This window comes from Chenopodium quinoa, unplaced genomic scaffold, assembly GCF_001683475.1.
Source record: "Chenopodium quinoa cultivar QQ74 unplaced genomic scaffold, ASM168347v1, whole genome shotgun sequence".
In the NCBI taxonomy this organism is placed as follows: Eukaryota; Viridiplantae; Streptophyta; class Magnoliopsida; order Caryophyllales; family Amaranthaceae; genus Chenopodium; species Chenopodium quinoa.
In genome coordinates this window covers 6,309,434-6,324,097 of record NW_018742914.1, presented here as the reverse complement: position 1 = coordinate 6,324,097, position 14,664 = coordinate 6,309,434, and the positions used below count along the sequence as shown (strand labels likewise).

Below are 14,664 nucleotides of genomic sequence, written 5' to 3'. Positions count from 1 at the left end.
ATTAAGGAAATAGTGAATTAAAAAAGAAAACAAAAGTGAAAAACAGTGAATTGTTGTATGTACTTCATGCACAAATGGACTGTATTATGGCACCATTATTAGTCCATCATTAACATATAGCTTTACTTAATCACTTAAGTAATTTTTATAGCTTGTTTAAAGTAATTATAGCTTCAATAGGGATTTTAACTGAATACTTTAAAGTAAACCTCATGTAAACATAATGCCTTATAAATAAATTTTCTATTACTCTATATGATTTTATAACTTTAATTTTGAATTTATTTTTATATTGATAAAAAAAGAGAGTTAAATAAACATATAAAGAGGTTGTACATGTGTTTTTTCTTTTTTAAACCGCCCTAATATCATACGGAATATCATTAATACAGTCATAGATCATATTAATTTTACTCCCCTCGTTAGTTTTTAATTGTAACAGTTTGACTAAATAAGTTTGTCGCTGTACAATCTTGACCATTAATTCTTTAATTTTATACCGTATAAATTATAAAATGGTGATATTATGGAAAAATACATTCAATCACATATTACATTACAAAATTTGTTTTTTTTTAAGCCCATTACAAAATTTGTTTGTTACACATTAGTTATAATTAATGTGTAATTTGTTTTTTCTACCACAACAATTTTTCTCAAAAAAAAAAAAAAAAAAAAAATAAATAACACAGCAATTAATACGAGTAACATAGTAACAGTAACTATGACCAAAGACCAAACCACAAAAAATGTCAACAACATTCACACACAATGACACAAAACGTACACTTCCAATTCTACCTCTACCATTGGTCCTCCAATTTCCTCACGCGCTAAACGCGTGTACTTAACAGTTTAAACTCCAAATATTTTTTTCAAAAATCCCATCCATTTTCTCTCTCCTACCCTCCATCCTCTTTCTCTCTCTACTGTCACAAGCATTCTCTCCTCCTCTGTTACATCAACAAAAACACCCCCATTTCATTTTCTCTCTCCTAAAACAAAACACCCAAAAAAAAAAAAAAAATGAACAACAAAGAAAAACTCATAGTTGAAGTAATTGGAGCCCATAATTTAATGCCAAAAGATGGAGAAGGTTCATCATCTCCATTTGTAGAAGTAGAATTTGAAAACCAGAGGCTAAAAACCCAGGTTAAATTCAAAGATTTAAACCCTGTTTGGAATGAAACCCTTGTTTTTCATCTCAATGATGCTGCTAATCTGCCTTATAGGACGTTGGAAGTTAATGTTTTCAACGAGAAAAGGTCCAGTAATAGCAGGAATTTTCTGGGTAAAGTTCGGATTTCGGGTTCGAGCGTGGCCAAGGAAGGGGAAGAAATGGCACAGTTATACAGTCTTGATAAGCGGAGTTTGTTTTCTCATGTTAGGGGTGAGATTAGTTTGAAGCTTTACGTTTCGTGTCGTAATGACCTTGTTGTTAACACCAAACAACTCGTCCATTTCAACAACAATTCTAGTGATAACAATTCTATGAAGAAGAATGGTGGCGAGAATAACGTGCAAATTGTTGGGGGTAACAATGTCAAGAACAATAATAATAATAACAACAACAATAATGGAAATCATATTAAGGGAAAGAAAAAAGGGGGAAATTCTTCAATGGCGGCGCAAAATCAAGTGGGGGATAGTAATGTTAACAATGGCGGAGTTCAGCAGAAAGGTGGGGAGATGAGTGAGATGAAGCCGGTTGTCGTAACAACCCTTCAGAATCCACCAATGGTTGGGGGTGGTGGGAGGGGTAATTTGGGGATTTACCCAAATGGGATGTTGATGACAAGTGAGTATTCGTTGAAGGAGACGAGACCTCATTTAGGAGGGGGATTACAGAGTAAGGATAAGACGAGTTCGACGTATGATTTGGTTGAGCAAATGCAGTATTTGTATGTCAAGGTTGTGAAAGCAAGAGAGTTGAGTTTGTTTGGTGGAGGTGAAGTGATTTGTGAGGTTAAATTGGGGAATTATAAAGGGGTTACGAAAAGGGTGAGTTATAATCATGCTGAATGGGATCAAGTATTCGCGTTTTCTAAGGATTGTATTCAGTCATCAATGGTGGAAGTGTTTGTTAAGGAGAGGGAGAAGGATGAGTATATAGGGCGGGTTTGGTTTGATTTGAATGAGGTGCCGAAGAGGGTGCCACCGGATAGCCAGCTTGCGCCGCAATGGCTTAGGATGGAGGATAAACGAGGGGATAAATCGAAGGCGGGTGAGATTATGATTTCTATTTGGTTTGGGACACAGGCTGATGAAGCTTTTGCTGAGGCGTGGCACTCGAAAGCGGCCAATGTTCATCTTGATGGGTTGGGTTCGATTAAGTCCAAGATATACTTGTCTCCTAAGCTGTGGTACTTGAGGTTGAATGTGATTGAAGCGCAGGATATTGTGTTAGGGGAGAAGGGTGGTTCGATTATGAGGTATCCGGAGTTTTATGTCAAGGTTCAGGTTGGGAATCAGGTTTTGAGGACTAAGGTTTCGCCTGCTGGTGCGAATAGAGCAGTGTCTAACCCTTTTTGGAATGAGGACTTGATCTTTGTGGTTCCTGAGCCTTTGGAGGATTATGTGTTGATATCGGTTGAGGATCGTATAATGCCGGGGCGTGAGGAGGTTGTGGGGAGATTACTTCTTCCGTTGGGGGCTATTGAGAGGAGGTGGGATGATAAGACGGTTCCCTCTAAGTGGTACCATGTTGACAATCAGAATTTTGCATTCAGTAACCCTTCTGATCCTTCCAAGAGTCGGTTTGGGTCGAGGATTCATATTCGAGCTACGTTGGATGGAGGGTACCATGTTCTAGATGAGGCGACGATGTATAGCAGTGACCTTAGGCCTACTGCAAAACAGCTTTGGAAGCCTCACATTGGTGTTCTTGAGATGGGGATATTAGGGGCAACAGGGCTTATGCCAATGAAGATTAGGGAAGGTAAAGGGGGATCGACGGATGCTTATTGTGTGGCGAAATATGGTCAGAAATGGGTTCGGACAAGGACTGTGGTGGATTCGCTTTCACCTAAATGGAATGAGCAGTACACTTGGGAGGTGTTTGATCCTTGTACTGTGATTACAGTTGGTGTGTTTGATAACTGCAGGCTTGATAAGAACGTTGCTGCTGCCACAGGAGCAAGAGATTCGCGTATTGGGAAGGTTCGAATAAGGCTCTCTACCCTGGAAACTGATAGAGTGTATACTCATTCTTACCCTCTTTTGATTTTGCATGCTTCTGGAGTGAAGAAAATGGGGGAGCTTCACTTGGCTGTGAGATTCTCATGTGAAAATATGGGAAATATGCTTCATATGTATGCAATGCCTTTGCTTCCTAAGATGCATTATGTGAACCCTTTATCAGTGACTCAACTAGAGAGTCTACGGTACCAAGCTATGAATGTTGTAACTGCTCGATTTAGCCGAGCAGAGCCTGCTCTGGGCCGTGAGGTGGTGGAATACATGCTTGATCATGACTCTCACATGTGGAGCATGAGGAAGAGCAAGGCCAACTTCTTTAGGCTTATGAATGTGCTTTCAGGTGTGATTGGGATGGCTCGTTGGGCTGAGGCAATCCGGTCTTGGCAGAGACCTGTTTACTCGTCCTTATTTGTGTTGGTGTACCTTCTGCTGGTCACTTTTCCGGAGCTCATCATCCCTACAATGCTTATTTACATGGCACTTGTAGGGATTTGGAGGTACAGGTCTAGGCCTCGGCATCCTCCTCATATGGACACAAGGCTTTCACATGCAGAAAACGTGTACCCTGATGAACTCGATGAAGAGTTCGATACTTTCCCCTCAACCAGAAACTCAGAACTCGTGAGGATGAGGTATGACAGGCTTCGAAGTGTAGCAGGGAGGATACAAACTGTGGTGGGAGATATGGCAACTCAAGGAGAGCGATTTCAGGGATTGTTGAGTTGGAGGGATCCAAGAGCTACTTTCTTGTTTGTGATATTGTGCTTGTTTGCTGCCATCGGGTTCTACATGGTTCCTATTAAGGCGGTGGTTGCATTGTGGGGGATATACTATCTCAGGCCACCAAAGTTCAGGAGCAAACTGCCGCCGCAGGTCTTCAGCTTCTTCAGAAGGCTGCCTTCCAAGGCAGACAGCTTATTGTGAGAAGATTTGGCTAGGTGATAATTAACTGATTATGTTCAGCTGTTTTGTAATGTGTAATCTGGATATTATATAGGCTTAATTTAGACGAGGGTAAAAGCTGACTATTATTTATCTTTTGTAATTTGGCAGTAATTAGAATTAGTTATGTTGGTGTTGGCTTTTGTTTAATGATGTACTAATTGCCTAGATATTGTATGTAATTATAAGTATGGTTTAAGGTAATGTTGTGCTTAAACTAAGAATTAGGCATCTAATTCCGAGCAAGTAGAGGAAATGACAAGTAGACCTTCATTGATATGAGTTTGATTTTTGAAGATTTCATATTGACAGTAGTATTAGTATTACAGTTTTGAGTTTTGCTGTCAATTCAGATTTCTGCTACTCCCCATTCCCTCCCTTGTGCTTGCTTGCTGGAATTTGAGCTTTCGTATCTTTCAGTCAACATATATTGTGTTTCTATATTCCCGTGCTTTCAGATAATGTTTTATGGGTCTGTTCTCAAGAAAATTCATGTTTCTATAAATTTCATATTAGAAGTAATTCCAAAAAAAACTGAACTGATCAGTTTTGGACATCTTCTCGTGCATGTATGATAAGTGGTAACTTTAGTGTTACTAACAATTTGGGAGTTGGTTTATATATATTATTACTGTCAGTATATTTTTCTGCTTCATTATGTTGAATTCACCAAAGAACTTTGTTAGCAGGCGACGTCTATTTTATAATTTTTATCTCAGGCAGTTGCAATGTTGCATGCTCAACTGCAACTGCTGTGATTCTGTTTCAGAAAGATATTGGCTTAGCCCGCTTAGGATTATGCAGAGATGAACATATCAAACCGGGTAACTACAAAAGTGTTCCACGAAGGAGTTGAAATCACACCTTAATTACCAGGCAAAGGAAGGATATGAGCAGACTGTCACATAGAAGGCAATCAAGCAATAACAGAACATCAGCAGGACTAATTTTAAGTTCTGATGTAAGCCCTTAGCGAATGAATTGCAGATAGAAATTACCAGTAGTATAAAGGGGGAGACAACATGAGTATGCTGTCTTAATAGATTGGCTAATTTATACATTAAGATGCAAGTGAAACTCACAAAATCACAATCACAATACTAACAAGGAAAAAAAAAAAACCAAAAGAGCTACCTGGTGTAGATCTAGAAAGGTCTGACATAATCCCTATCAAGAATTCAAAAGAGAACTGGTAGTGCTTCCAATGAAAAATGACGAACAACAAAATAAGAATATAAAAAATTACGTAAAAGAGTTGACAACAGCAGCACAGATGATCACCATACAAAATCAGCCGATGCATTAATAGAAGTCAGTAATTAGAAATGCCAATTTGGGGCAAGTTACAACATAGTTATACAGGGTGGAAATGCCAAGTTGGGGCAAGTTACAAAATAATACAGGGTGGAAATGCACATTTTCTTGTAAGGTAATAAGGTATATACATTCATGGCACCAGACCAGCAATTTCTGAACCCTCGTGTAAAAATGGTGCAAGACGAGTATCTGAGTGACGGGGAAGACCTGACCGAGCTCCCAATGCTCTACAGCTACAGGCAGCCTAGTAAGAGAAATGGAATGCAGGGTGAGCATGTAAGTTGTCTATTTGGTAAATCTAACTTACTATGTTATTAATAGTCGGTACATGTTTTGACACAAAATAACAAGTCAGATATTAAATTGTTGAGACAACATGAAGAGTCCAAGTAACTGTCTTTCTACTTACCACTTGCGAAGCAAACGGCAACATCCTCTCTGGAGGCAACTTCACACATGAAGCTGTGAATTTGTGAAAAAAAAATTAGTACAACGCATATTAATGTATTAAATCATATTGCATTATAATGAATGAGACAAATTGCAGTATGCTAGGGGTTTGGGGAGAATGTTCCTCAGTGACTCAATAACACATGTTTGTTCAGCTTATGTCCTACTTTACATTTTGAAACTTAAAAAAAGCTGGTCATAGAGAAATACGTATGAGTATCAGATATATACCATAAAGAACTGCTCCAATAAATGCATCTCCAGCGCCCGTTGTATCAACGAGTTCGGAGGGTGGAATCTTTTCAGCTGTCCCCACGTGTAGCCTCCCACATAGTGTCCCAATCCCATCTGCTTTCAATGTGACCACAGACTGGACATTGACACAACAGAGGACAAAAGAGTTCTTATCAAATATATCAGCCTTGAATTGAAATTATCTACATGCAAAAAAGAGTAAAAGCGTATTAAGTTAACTTAAGATCATCAAGGAGCTTTGATAATACACTGCCAACTTTACTCAGCAGGTGGAAACTAAGCCAGCGCAGGAAGTTTGCCGGAAGGGCAGGGAAATTGTGCAAAGCTGAGACTTAAGTCATGCCACAGATAGCAGGAGCAAATATCGTACTTTTGGTAGTTCAACAAGTAGCAAGGTGGCCAAGGTCTGAAGGTGGACCTGGGGCAGCCGGGCAGGCAATACTATGTGCATCAACCATACAAACAAAATAATTCATACTTTATTACTTGACCTAATTTGACTTTTTCACTATTCACATGTTCTCTTTTGACCGTCTTTTGTTAGTTATAGTTAAGGAAAAACACTGTTAAGTGAGATCTTGCTAGAATCGTCTCAATAAATACTTTGATAATATATATATTATATAATTTTTACTTATTGAAAATTAAAGATATTGATGTTTGAAATTATGCATTGACAAATGTAATAAATGAAACAGTAAGTAAAAAAGAAAGAAGTAATAAATAAAAAGACATGACAAGCAATTGCATAAAGTTTTGTGTAACAGGAATATTATTTATACCGATGAAACACATGTTGGCTTGGAATCGTCATTGGGTGCCTTTTGCTTCAGAGATTCAAAAACTTCGTCAATACACATTTCCTCTGAATTTGAAGCTTCTGCATGATGTATAGTATAAGTTTAAGGCTGAAAGCCACAAGTCTAAATCTTATATGTTGGTTAAACTAATATCATCAGAATTCATTTTCATGAACCCAATTGATAAAGATTTGTTCTAAATGTAAGAAAGAAAAGACTCACTGTTGTGACTTCTTTCAAGCATGATACATCCATCTTCACCAAGAGTCACAATCACAAACTTAACTTTAGGTAATTTCAACAGCATGGAAAGAAGGGCTGTTGGTACAGAAGAAGCTTCTGTCCATACCTGTAAAATTGATGCAGGAAATCTCCTGATAAATAATCTAATAACCTCAAACAATAAACTTTAAAGTAGATGTCATTGTCAAGCAGAATATATCCTAATATTTTTTTTTTTTTTTTGGGGGGGGGGGGGGGGGGGGAGGAAGTCCCAAGTCTTGCCTGTGGAAATTTCGCAGTGCACACCACATAAGTGGCAAAACTCAAAAGCTCGTCCAGCCCATCTCTTTTCTTTTCTGCATCTACTAGAATAGGAATATTTCTACTAGTTGCCTGCGCTGGAAACAGATCAGACACTATGAAATGTTGATGTCATTCATCTTATGTGAAATTTTCGAGAGTTTGGAGGATGAGAGAGGATAGTCTTTACATCACATTCTACTTCAGAAAGATGTAGCACATAAACAAATCCATATCCCTCCTAAATTGCCATAGTCTATTTCTATGACAGTAAAATGAGCTCTACAGTAGAACTTAGCAAGTATCCTCAAGAAAGTAGTAAAAACACATATGACCCCATCTTTTGTAGTTCAGTCTATTAAGAAGCCACAGAAAGTTGTTAATTTTCCATCAGCATGGAAAACAAAGATATGTTTATGAAATACAAATCCTAAGACCTTTTAGTTACCATTATTAAATTTTAAACAGGCTTTTGAAGGAGTAGAGCCCAATATATCAATGATCTTAACATTTGGAACACTAAATTTGTTAGGAATAGAATAAAGATATCCTTAAGATTTAAAAAGCACATTGTACTTCCATAAACAGTGGGAGGGGAAAAAAGAAAGAAAGAAAGAAAGAAAAATTGAATAAAATAAAATAAACATCTGAATAAAAAACACTGTGAACAGACATTACTAGTATGAAGTAAACCAAGCCAAAAACTCTTTTAGGACCTCAGTTTCAGTAAAAGTATGCATTGTCCCTGTAACTGAATAGCATAAGGCTGACTATCCACATTCCAGAATGGAAACAAAACAATTTTGTAATTACCTCTTTTGCAACTACTAAAGCAGTTTCATGCAGCCTAACATCAAAATATACAAGCCCTGCTCCATCTATAGCAGATTCTAATTTTGACCGGGAGAGTTCTTCTGGTACCAATGGGGGGTACCCAGGAGTATGAATGCACGTGCGAGTCTTCCTAAAAATATCAAAATATTGGATACTTAGATATTTTTAAGAGTAACTATTACAACTTACAAGCACTTTAATATATACTGTATAACGTATACAAAGATTTTCTGCTGACCCGGTCATTTATGTTTATATAATCAGACAAAAAATAAAACTGCAAATAGTCTTGTTATGGCTCAATTTTGATCATCACTTTATACTTACAGTCTGTAGGCAATAGAACATTCAGAATTATATTTGGATTCAGAAAGCAATGAAGAATCTGATTTTCCTTTTTTACCAAATAAATTTATAAATATAAAGCTACAAAGTTCTATGTCAGATTATAGATATAAATTAGCTTGTTCTTAATAAGTCAACTTTTCTTTTCTCCTAATATGCAAACAACATTGCCAACAGATTAAAAAGTTATGAGTAGAACTCACGTTTCATTGTCGACAATGATATAGGTAAATGGTGAATTACCCTCTGGGGAGACCTGCAGAAAGAAGGGGTACGAAAAACAGATACAGATTAGAATGGCTTACATAGTTTTCTTAGTACTTTCATATGGAGTATAATGAACTTAAGGACATTGTACAAGCATAGCACAGTATTGTAGATTTAAATTATAATCATGATTTAAGGAACCATTACCAACAGCCAAGACTCAAGAGAAGGGGAGTTACAGAACAAAGGACCAAAAGTTCTTCAGTTTCTAGAACAGTGAAATTTAAGAAAATCCTTATCACATTTTACATTAGAAAAAGACGATCCAAGGATATCTCTGTGATTCTGTATGCATGAGAAGCTACAAACACTACTCTGAACTTCTTTACCCGGAATTTAAAGACACCTGATCTTTTTCAACCCCCCACCCCAAAAAAAAAAAAATAAAAAAAATAAAATGGTGCCTAGATTTATGATTATGTCATTACTTTTTTCCCTGGATCGCCTCAACAGAGGGATAATAAAATTAATATATATATATATATATATATATATATATATATAAGACTAGAACTGACACCTATACTGGATCAGAAAACAAAGTAAGCTGCTGGTACTTGTACTTTGAAACCCCAAGATATAAAGGGCTAATGGGAGTTTCAACAACTGAGCACAAATGAAAACAGTTTTTAGTTCCTCTGATAATGAATATATTATACTACCAAGTTGGACAAATTATCTGAAGAGGATTGGAAAGAAAGCATACTTATAGCTAAATAAAATAAATAAAAGTTCCAAAACAAAATTGGACAGAAATGCATGAGGGATTGAAAGGACAATTCTTTTGTGTGAAGTATACTGACAGTAAATATGATGAAGATGGAATCTAAGGCTTATCCTTTGTTGGTCACTAATAGTTGATAGCACCATATTTTCACAGGCTTTTAGCTTATTCACCCTTCTCACCCAAACCATTAAAAAACTGATACCTTGACAATTGATAGCACTATAGTTTCAGCCTTACAACTAGGGCACCCAAACTATTAAATTGAACTTTTAAAAAACATCATCCCTTTACAGAAATTTTTTTTTGTTTATTTATTTTATTAATTTTTTAAAGATTGAAACAGTGTTTGAGAAGGCACACTTATGCCCAAGTTCTGAAGCCCAAGCACTAAGAAAGTCCTGGCGAGGCATTTTCATGAGGTGTAGAAGCACAGTGGCTGCATAAATTTCACTCCAATCCACTTCTCCAGGCTTCTCTTACACAGAATCTTTGATGAGGCATGTACCACCTAAGTGCGCATTTGCGCCTTGTATCTACGACCCCTATTGCCCAAGAGCTCTTTGAGCCATTTCAAACATTGATCAAGAAGAGCAACAGTAGGTGCATTGGGATATTGCATAAATCAAATATTAACATTTTGAAACACTGTCGAATTAGGAGCCTTTTTAGTCAGAATTGAGAATGATACAAGTCTATTTCCTATTGACCCAAAATATTTACTCCAGCTTCAAATTTTAGTGGACTAATTCAAAATGGCTCATTGAGCTATTTGAAGTTTTGAACTTCTTAGTTAATGTGAATAAGCATTATTTAGTTGCATTAGAGAAGTCAAAAGTCAGATCTAGGATGTCATAGAAACAAAAACCTCCATTACTGAAGCGGTAAGGCTCCCTTTAAAACCCCCTAGCCCCCACCTTTTCTCACTCCTGACGGAGCCTCTATAGAGTTTTTCTGACTTATTGGCCAATGTTGATGTTAATCTAAGTTGAGTTTAGAAGGATAACAGGGGAAAGAAATGATAAATAAATATAGCAAAAAATTGTTTGCATAGTAAGCCAAAGACTGATCGTTTTAGAAAGATATAGTGTGTGTGTGTGTGTGTGTTTTTTTTTGGGGGGGGGGGGGAGAGGGGGGAGGCAAACATAAGAGGAAGAAAATCAATGAAGCAGTCTGGATTCACATCAAACACTTAGATATTCATGCAGATTATATTCTTCATTATTATGCAACAATAGCAAAATACATAATTAAGCAAGCAAAAATGTGATTAGATAAAAGGCAGTAACATTTAATTATATCAGCTTCAATCTGTATAGACAACGAAATGCGCCCATTGACCCTTCTTATTAAGCTATGATCCAACCACCCATTATTTTTATGGGTCTCTTTCTTTATACTCGTATGTAGCAGTTATCTTACTGCCAGAACACTCGATTTAAGAAACTGAAAAGTAGCAAAATAATAAGCTTACAACAAAGAAAGAAGTATCAACACCATCAGCTTCAAGCTCTTCAAGTATTCCTCTACCTTGAGCATCATCAGCAACCTAAAATAAAAATGTTACAAGTGCATTAAGATAAATTGATAAGATAAAACATCTGCTAAGCTAATCTATTACAAACAACAGTTTGAATGAGAGAAATGCAGCAAAAGCACATTAAAGACCTTGGATATTAGCCTTGTATGTAATCCCAGCCGAGCAGCACATGTCAAGGCATTTCCAGCATTACCACCTCCTTGAACCTATGAAAATATTCATCAGTGCATTTACAATAATATCAACTGGAAAAATTAACGTGGTAAAATTTTTTTTTTTTTTTTTTTTTTGAAAAACGTAGTAAAATATTTTAATATATACTAATATAATATTTTAGAAACTATCCTGGCAAGAAACAATTCCTTGACAAAATTGTTATATATGAGAAAGCAAAATGAAGCACAATAAAGAGATTGATTGAAACACCATTTAGACTGATGTATTAACAAGTATTTCAGTTGCAACTGAATGTTTTTCTGCCAAAGTCTGGGCAATGTAATAACAAATTAACAAAAGATCAGACACTAAAAAAGGAGAGAAAACAAGCACCTAGAAACCAAGATATGATGCAGTAGACCATGTATAGGACTGGTAATCACTGAAAACAAGCACCTAGAAACCAATAAGATATAATGCAATAGACCATGTATATGATAGTTCAAAGTCCATAAACGCTGTATTCCATCTTCCTTACCAAATAAGCCCTCCAATGGAACAAACCATCATCGTAGTTACTCTCAACAGATGCCTGTTGACTTTTGTTGACCGTCACATACCATCTTTTAAAAATATTCTAGAAAATAGTAACTTTAACTTTTGCAGTGAATTGGTGATTAAAATTAGTGCATATATACCCACTTCCCAGACTTATCTTTTGCTTAGTGGAGTGATATGTATGTCCATTGAGTGAATAAATATACAAATTAGTGAATTACGAGGAGATACACAGCATAGGGAAACCAGAAATTTGCTTTTGATTTCTCATAGAGTCTCACAATCAAAGTCCCTATTGCAACAGAGAAATTAAGTGAAAATTTGTTCTATCATTACGTACAGCTTAACTCGATTTTGCTCAAGATGTTCTATCTTTTATGTACAGCTTAACTCGAGTGTGGACTATAGAGTAACTTGCCTCGAGTGATTGCTACTTATTAATTTCCATACTAAATATTTCCAGAAAAAAGACTTGTACAATTTGTCCACAAAAAGGGTTATCCTTACACTAATCTACTATCCTCTAATATAACTCCCTCCATTCTGCAGAAAACCGACTTCCCGTCGACTGTCCAATCATAACCAATCAATCAAGCATAAAAAATTCTACTTGATTCAAATTCCACAATCTACATCAATTTCCTACTAATTCATTGTCCATAAATTCAATTTCTTGGTATACTTCCCAACTTCAAATTTACTCTTAAACAGTTAAAAGCTCATTAAATCTTAGTCTTACCATAGTCCACAACTCCACAATCCATAATAGTATTCGACAGTAAATCACTAAATCAACCAAAAATCATGATCACAAATTCACAATCTAAATAATGGGAGCATTTTAGCATTCATAAATATACAAGTCATCAAAAATTGAATAAAAAAAGTCAATAATTACCTGAAAACTGGTGCTTCTAATCTTGTCATCTGGCTTAGGATAGCTTGCAACAGCAGCTAACAAGTCCACAACTACACCTCCACAACCCAGCTGCTAACATGAGCATCAGTCTTAGTCACACTATATCATTTCCAGATTAATTTTGCTAACATACACACCCAAAAAATAGGGAAAGAAAAAAAGGTGAAAAACATACAACAATGCGATTCTCTGGTAAAGAAGAAGACATCATTTTTGCCCTGCATAAACAACAAAGTTTGAATTTTTTAAGCAATTTTTGCTGAATTAACAAATGGGTATTCACAAAATTGATTGGAATAAAGAAATTAAAAGAGAATAATTGGATTATTGACATAAATGGAAGAAATTTGACCTGGGATTGGAGGTGGGAGCTTGAGGAGAGAGAAAGTGGGGGATTCTGAGTGAAGTGTTGGGAACTGAATTTGTGAAATAAGTTAACATTTTTGCTGGATTTTTTGTTTTGGGAGTTGTTAGACAGGCAGAGAAAAAGAGAGAATTTTTCTGCCAGTTGCAATAAATTATTGTGCAAGAAGATTGCAATGAAAAGAGCCAAGGGAGAAAATGCTAGTTTAGCCACATTTTTTTGTTGTTGTCAATTATCGAAATTTGTTGTGAAATATTGTTACTCCGTAACGGCTACAGAGTACTTACAGGAAAAAAAAAATGGAATAAAAAAATAAATATTAAAAAAAAAGTTAATTAAGGAGATGAAGTTTATTTAAATAGTAAGCTAATACCTAGTTATTGGAGCTGAGGATCGAAACCTGGTTACATCGAGGTGAGATGGAGGCATTGGCAGATGCAAGCTTGGTCATGGTGGGTCACCATTTAAAAAAAAAATACTACGTATACATTTTTGATTTTTTTATTTTTTTTTTGAAATAGGTAATCTAATACTATATAAGTAGATGTGATCATCATTAATCACTATAAACTTGATTATTTAATCTAATTCAAATTGTTACTATGGAGTATAGTATCTATTAATATGATAAATTGGATTGTTCAATCTATTAAATTGGTTGTAATATGTACATTTTTGGTTCCTTTTACGTATTCGGTTTTGAGCATTTTTTAATTTTATTAATCCTTTTATAAAACTTTACATAATACTCCAACCTTACGCATTCATACTTTCCCTAAAAAATGTCATTATTATTTTACATATATTCATCTAGTTATATATCCCACACTTTACCTTTTTTTTTTTTTTTTTTACAAGAAGGTAATCATAAAAGTGATACTTCGTATTTAGGGCGTCCTGTTCTCATTTACTGAGCTGAAATAAGCTGATTGGAGCTAAATTGAACTGAATATTTTATGAGAGAAGGAAATTAGGAACTGAATTGAAAATGAATTAAACTGAACTGAACTGATTGGAGTTGAAATAAACTGATTGGAGCTCAACTGAATTGAAATGAAATGAAATAAAAATTAAGCTGAAAAGAACAGATCCACTCTTCGCTATAATTCTTTCTTAATCATCACGAATAATACCAAATGTAAATAACAAAAATAACAGAGGGAGTAATATTTACTATGAAGTACTTTTATTTTTTTTATCTTTTTAAACAATGCATTATTGATGATTGGTATGCTATCAAGGCACAATAGTGACCCGTTACCCACAAAATCCTGGATCCGCCACTGGATGGAGGGACTAACTGTCCCTTCACTCCTTAATCTTCAAGTCATAGAGATTAAGATATCACTTTAAATATACAAATTGTAAATAAATAAAATTTAGTATTAGAAAATATAAAATGATGTTATACTTCAACCTATTTCTAACAATTTTGAGAAGAAAAAAAAAAAAAATTAAAGAAACACAATATCA

General features: G+C 35.5%; 2 protein-coding genes across 3 annotated transcripts; one reads left to right on the top strand and one right to left on the bottom strand.

Moving 5' to 3' along the window:
- Positions 1 to 336: 336 nt before the first annotated feature.
- LOC110728050 (FT-interacting protein 1-like) lies at positions 337 to 4,522 on the top strand. Its single transcript, XM_021907666.1, has one exon. The coding sequence runs from the start codon at positions 1,027 to 1,029 to the stop codon at positions 4,120 to 4,122; it is 3,096 nt and encodes a 1,031-aa protein (XP_021763358.1). The 5' UTR covers positions 337 to 1,026; the 3' UTR covers positions 4,123 to 4,522.
- Positions 4,523 to 5,412: 890 nt separating this feature from the next.
- Positions 5,413 to 13,437, bottom strand: LOC110728049 (ribokinase-like). Of its 2 annotated transcripts, XM_021907664.1 has the most exons (13): positions 13,180 to 13,437; positions 13,003 to 13,045; positions 12,807 to 12,896; positions 11,323 to 11,400; positions 11,129 to 11,203; positions 8,867 to 8,919; positions 8,298 to 8,448; positions 7,467 to 7,577; positions 7,185 to 7,311; positions 6,945 to 7,042; positions 6,139 to 6,277; positions 5,867 to 5,919; positions 5,413 to 5,701 (listed from the first exon to the last, which is right to left on the bottom strand). In XM_021907664.1, the coding sequence occupies exons 1-13, from the start codon at positions 13,266 to 13,268 to the stop codon at positions 5,588 to 5,590; spliced, it is 1,221 nt and encodes a 406-aa protein (XP_021763356.1). In that variant the 5' UTR covers positions 13,269 to 13,437; the 3' UTR covers positions 5,413 to 5,587. The 2 variants fall into 2 exon arrangements, with proteins under 2 accessions (XP_021763356.1, XP_021763357.1); XM_021907665.1 differs by lacking the exon at positions 7,467 to 7,577.
- Between the last annotated feature and the right edge of the window lie 1,227 nt (positions 13,438 to 14,664).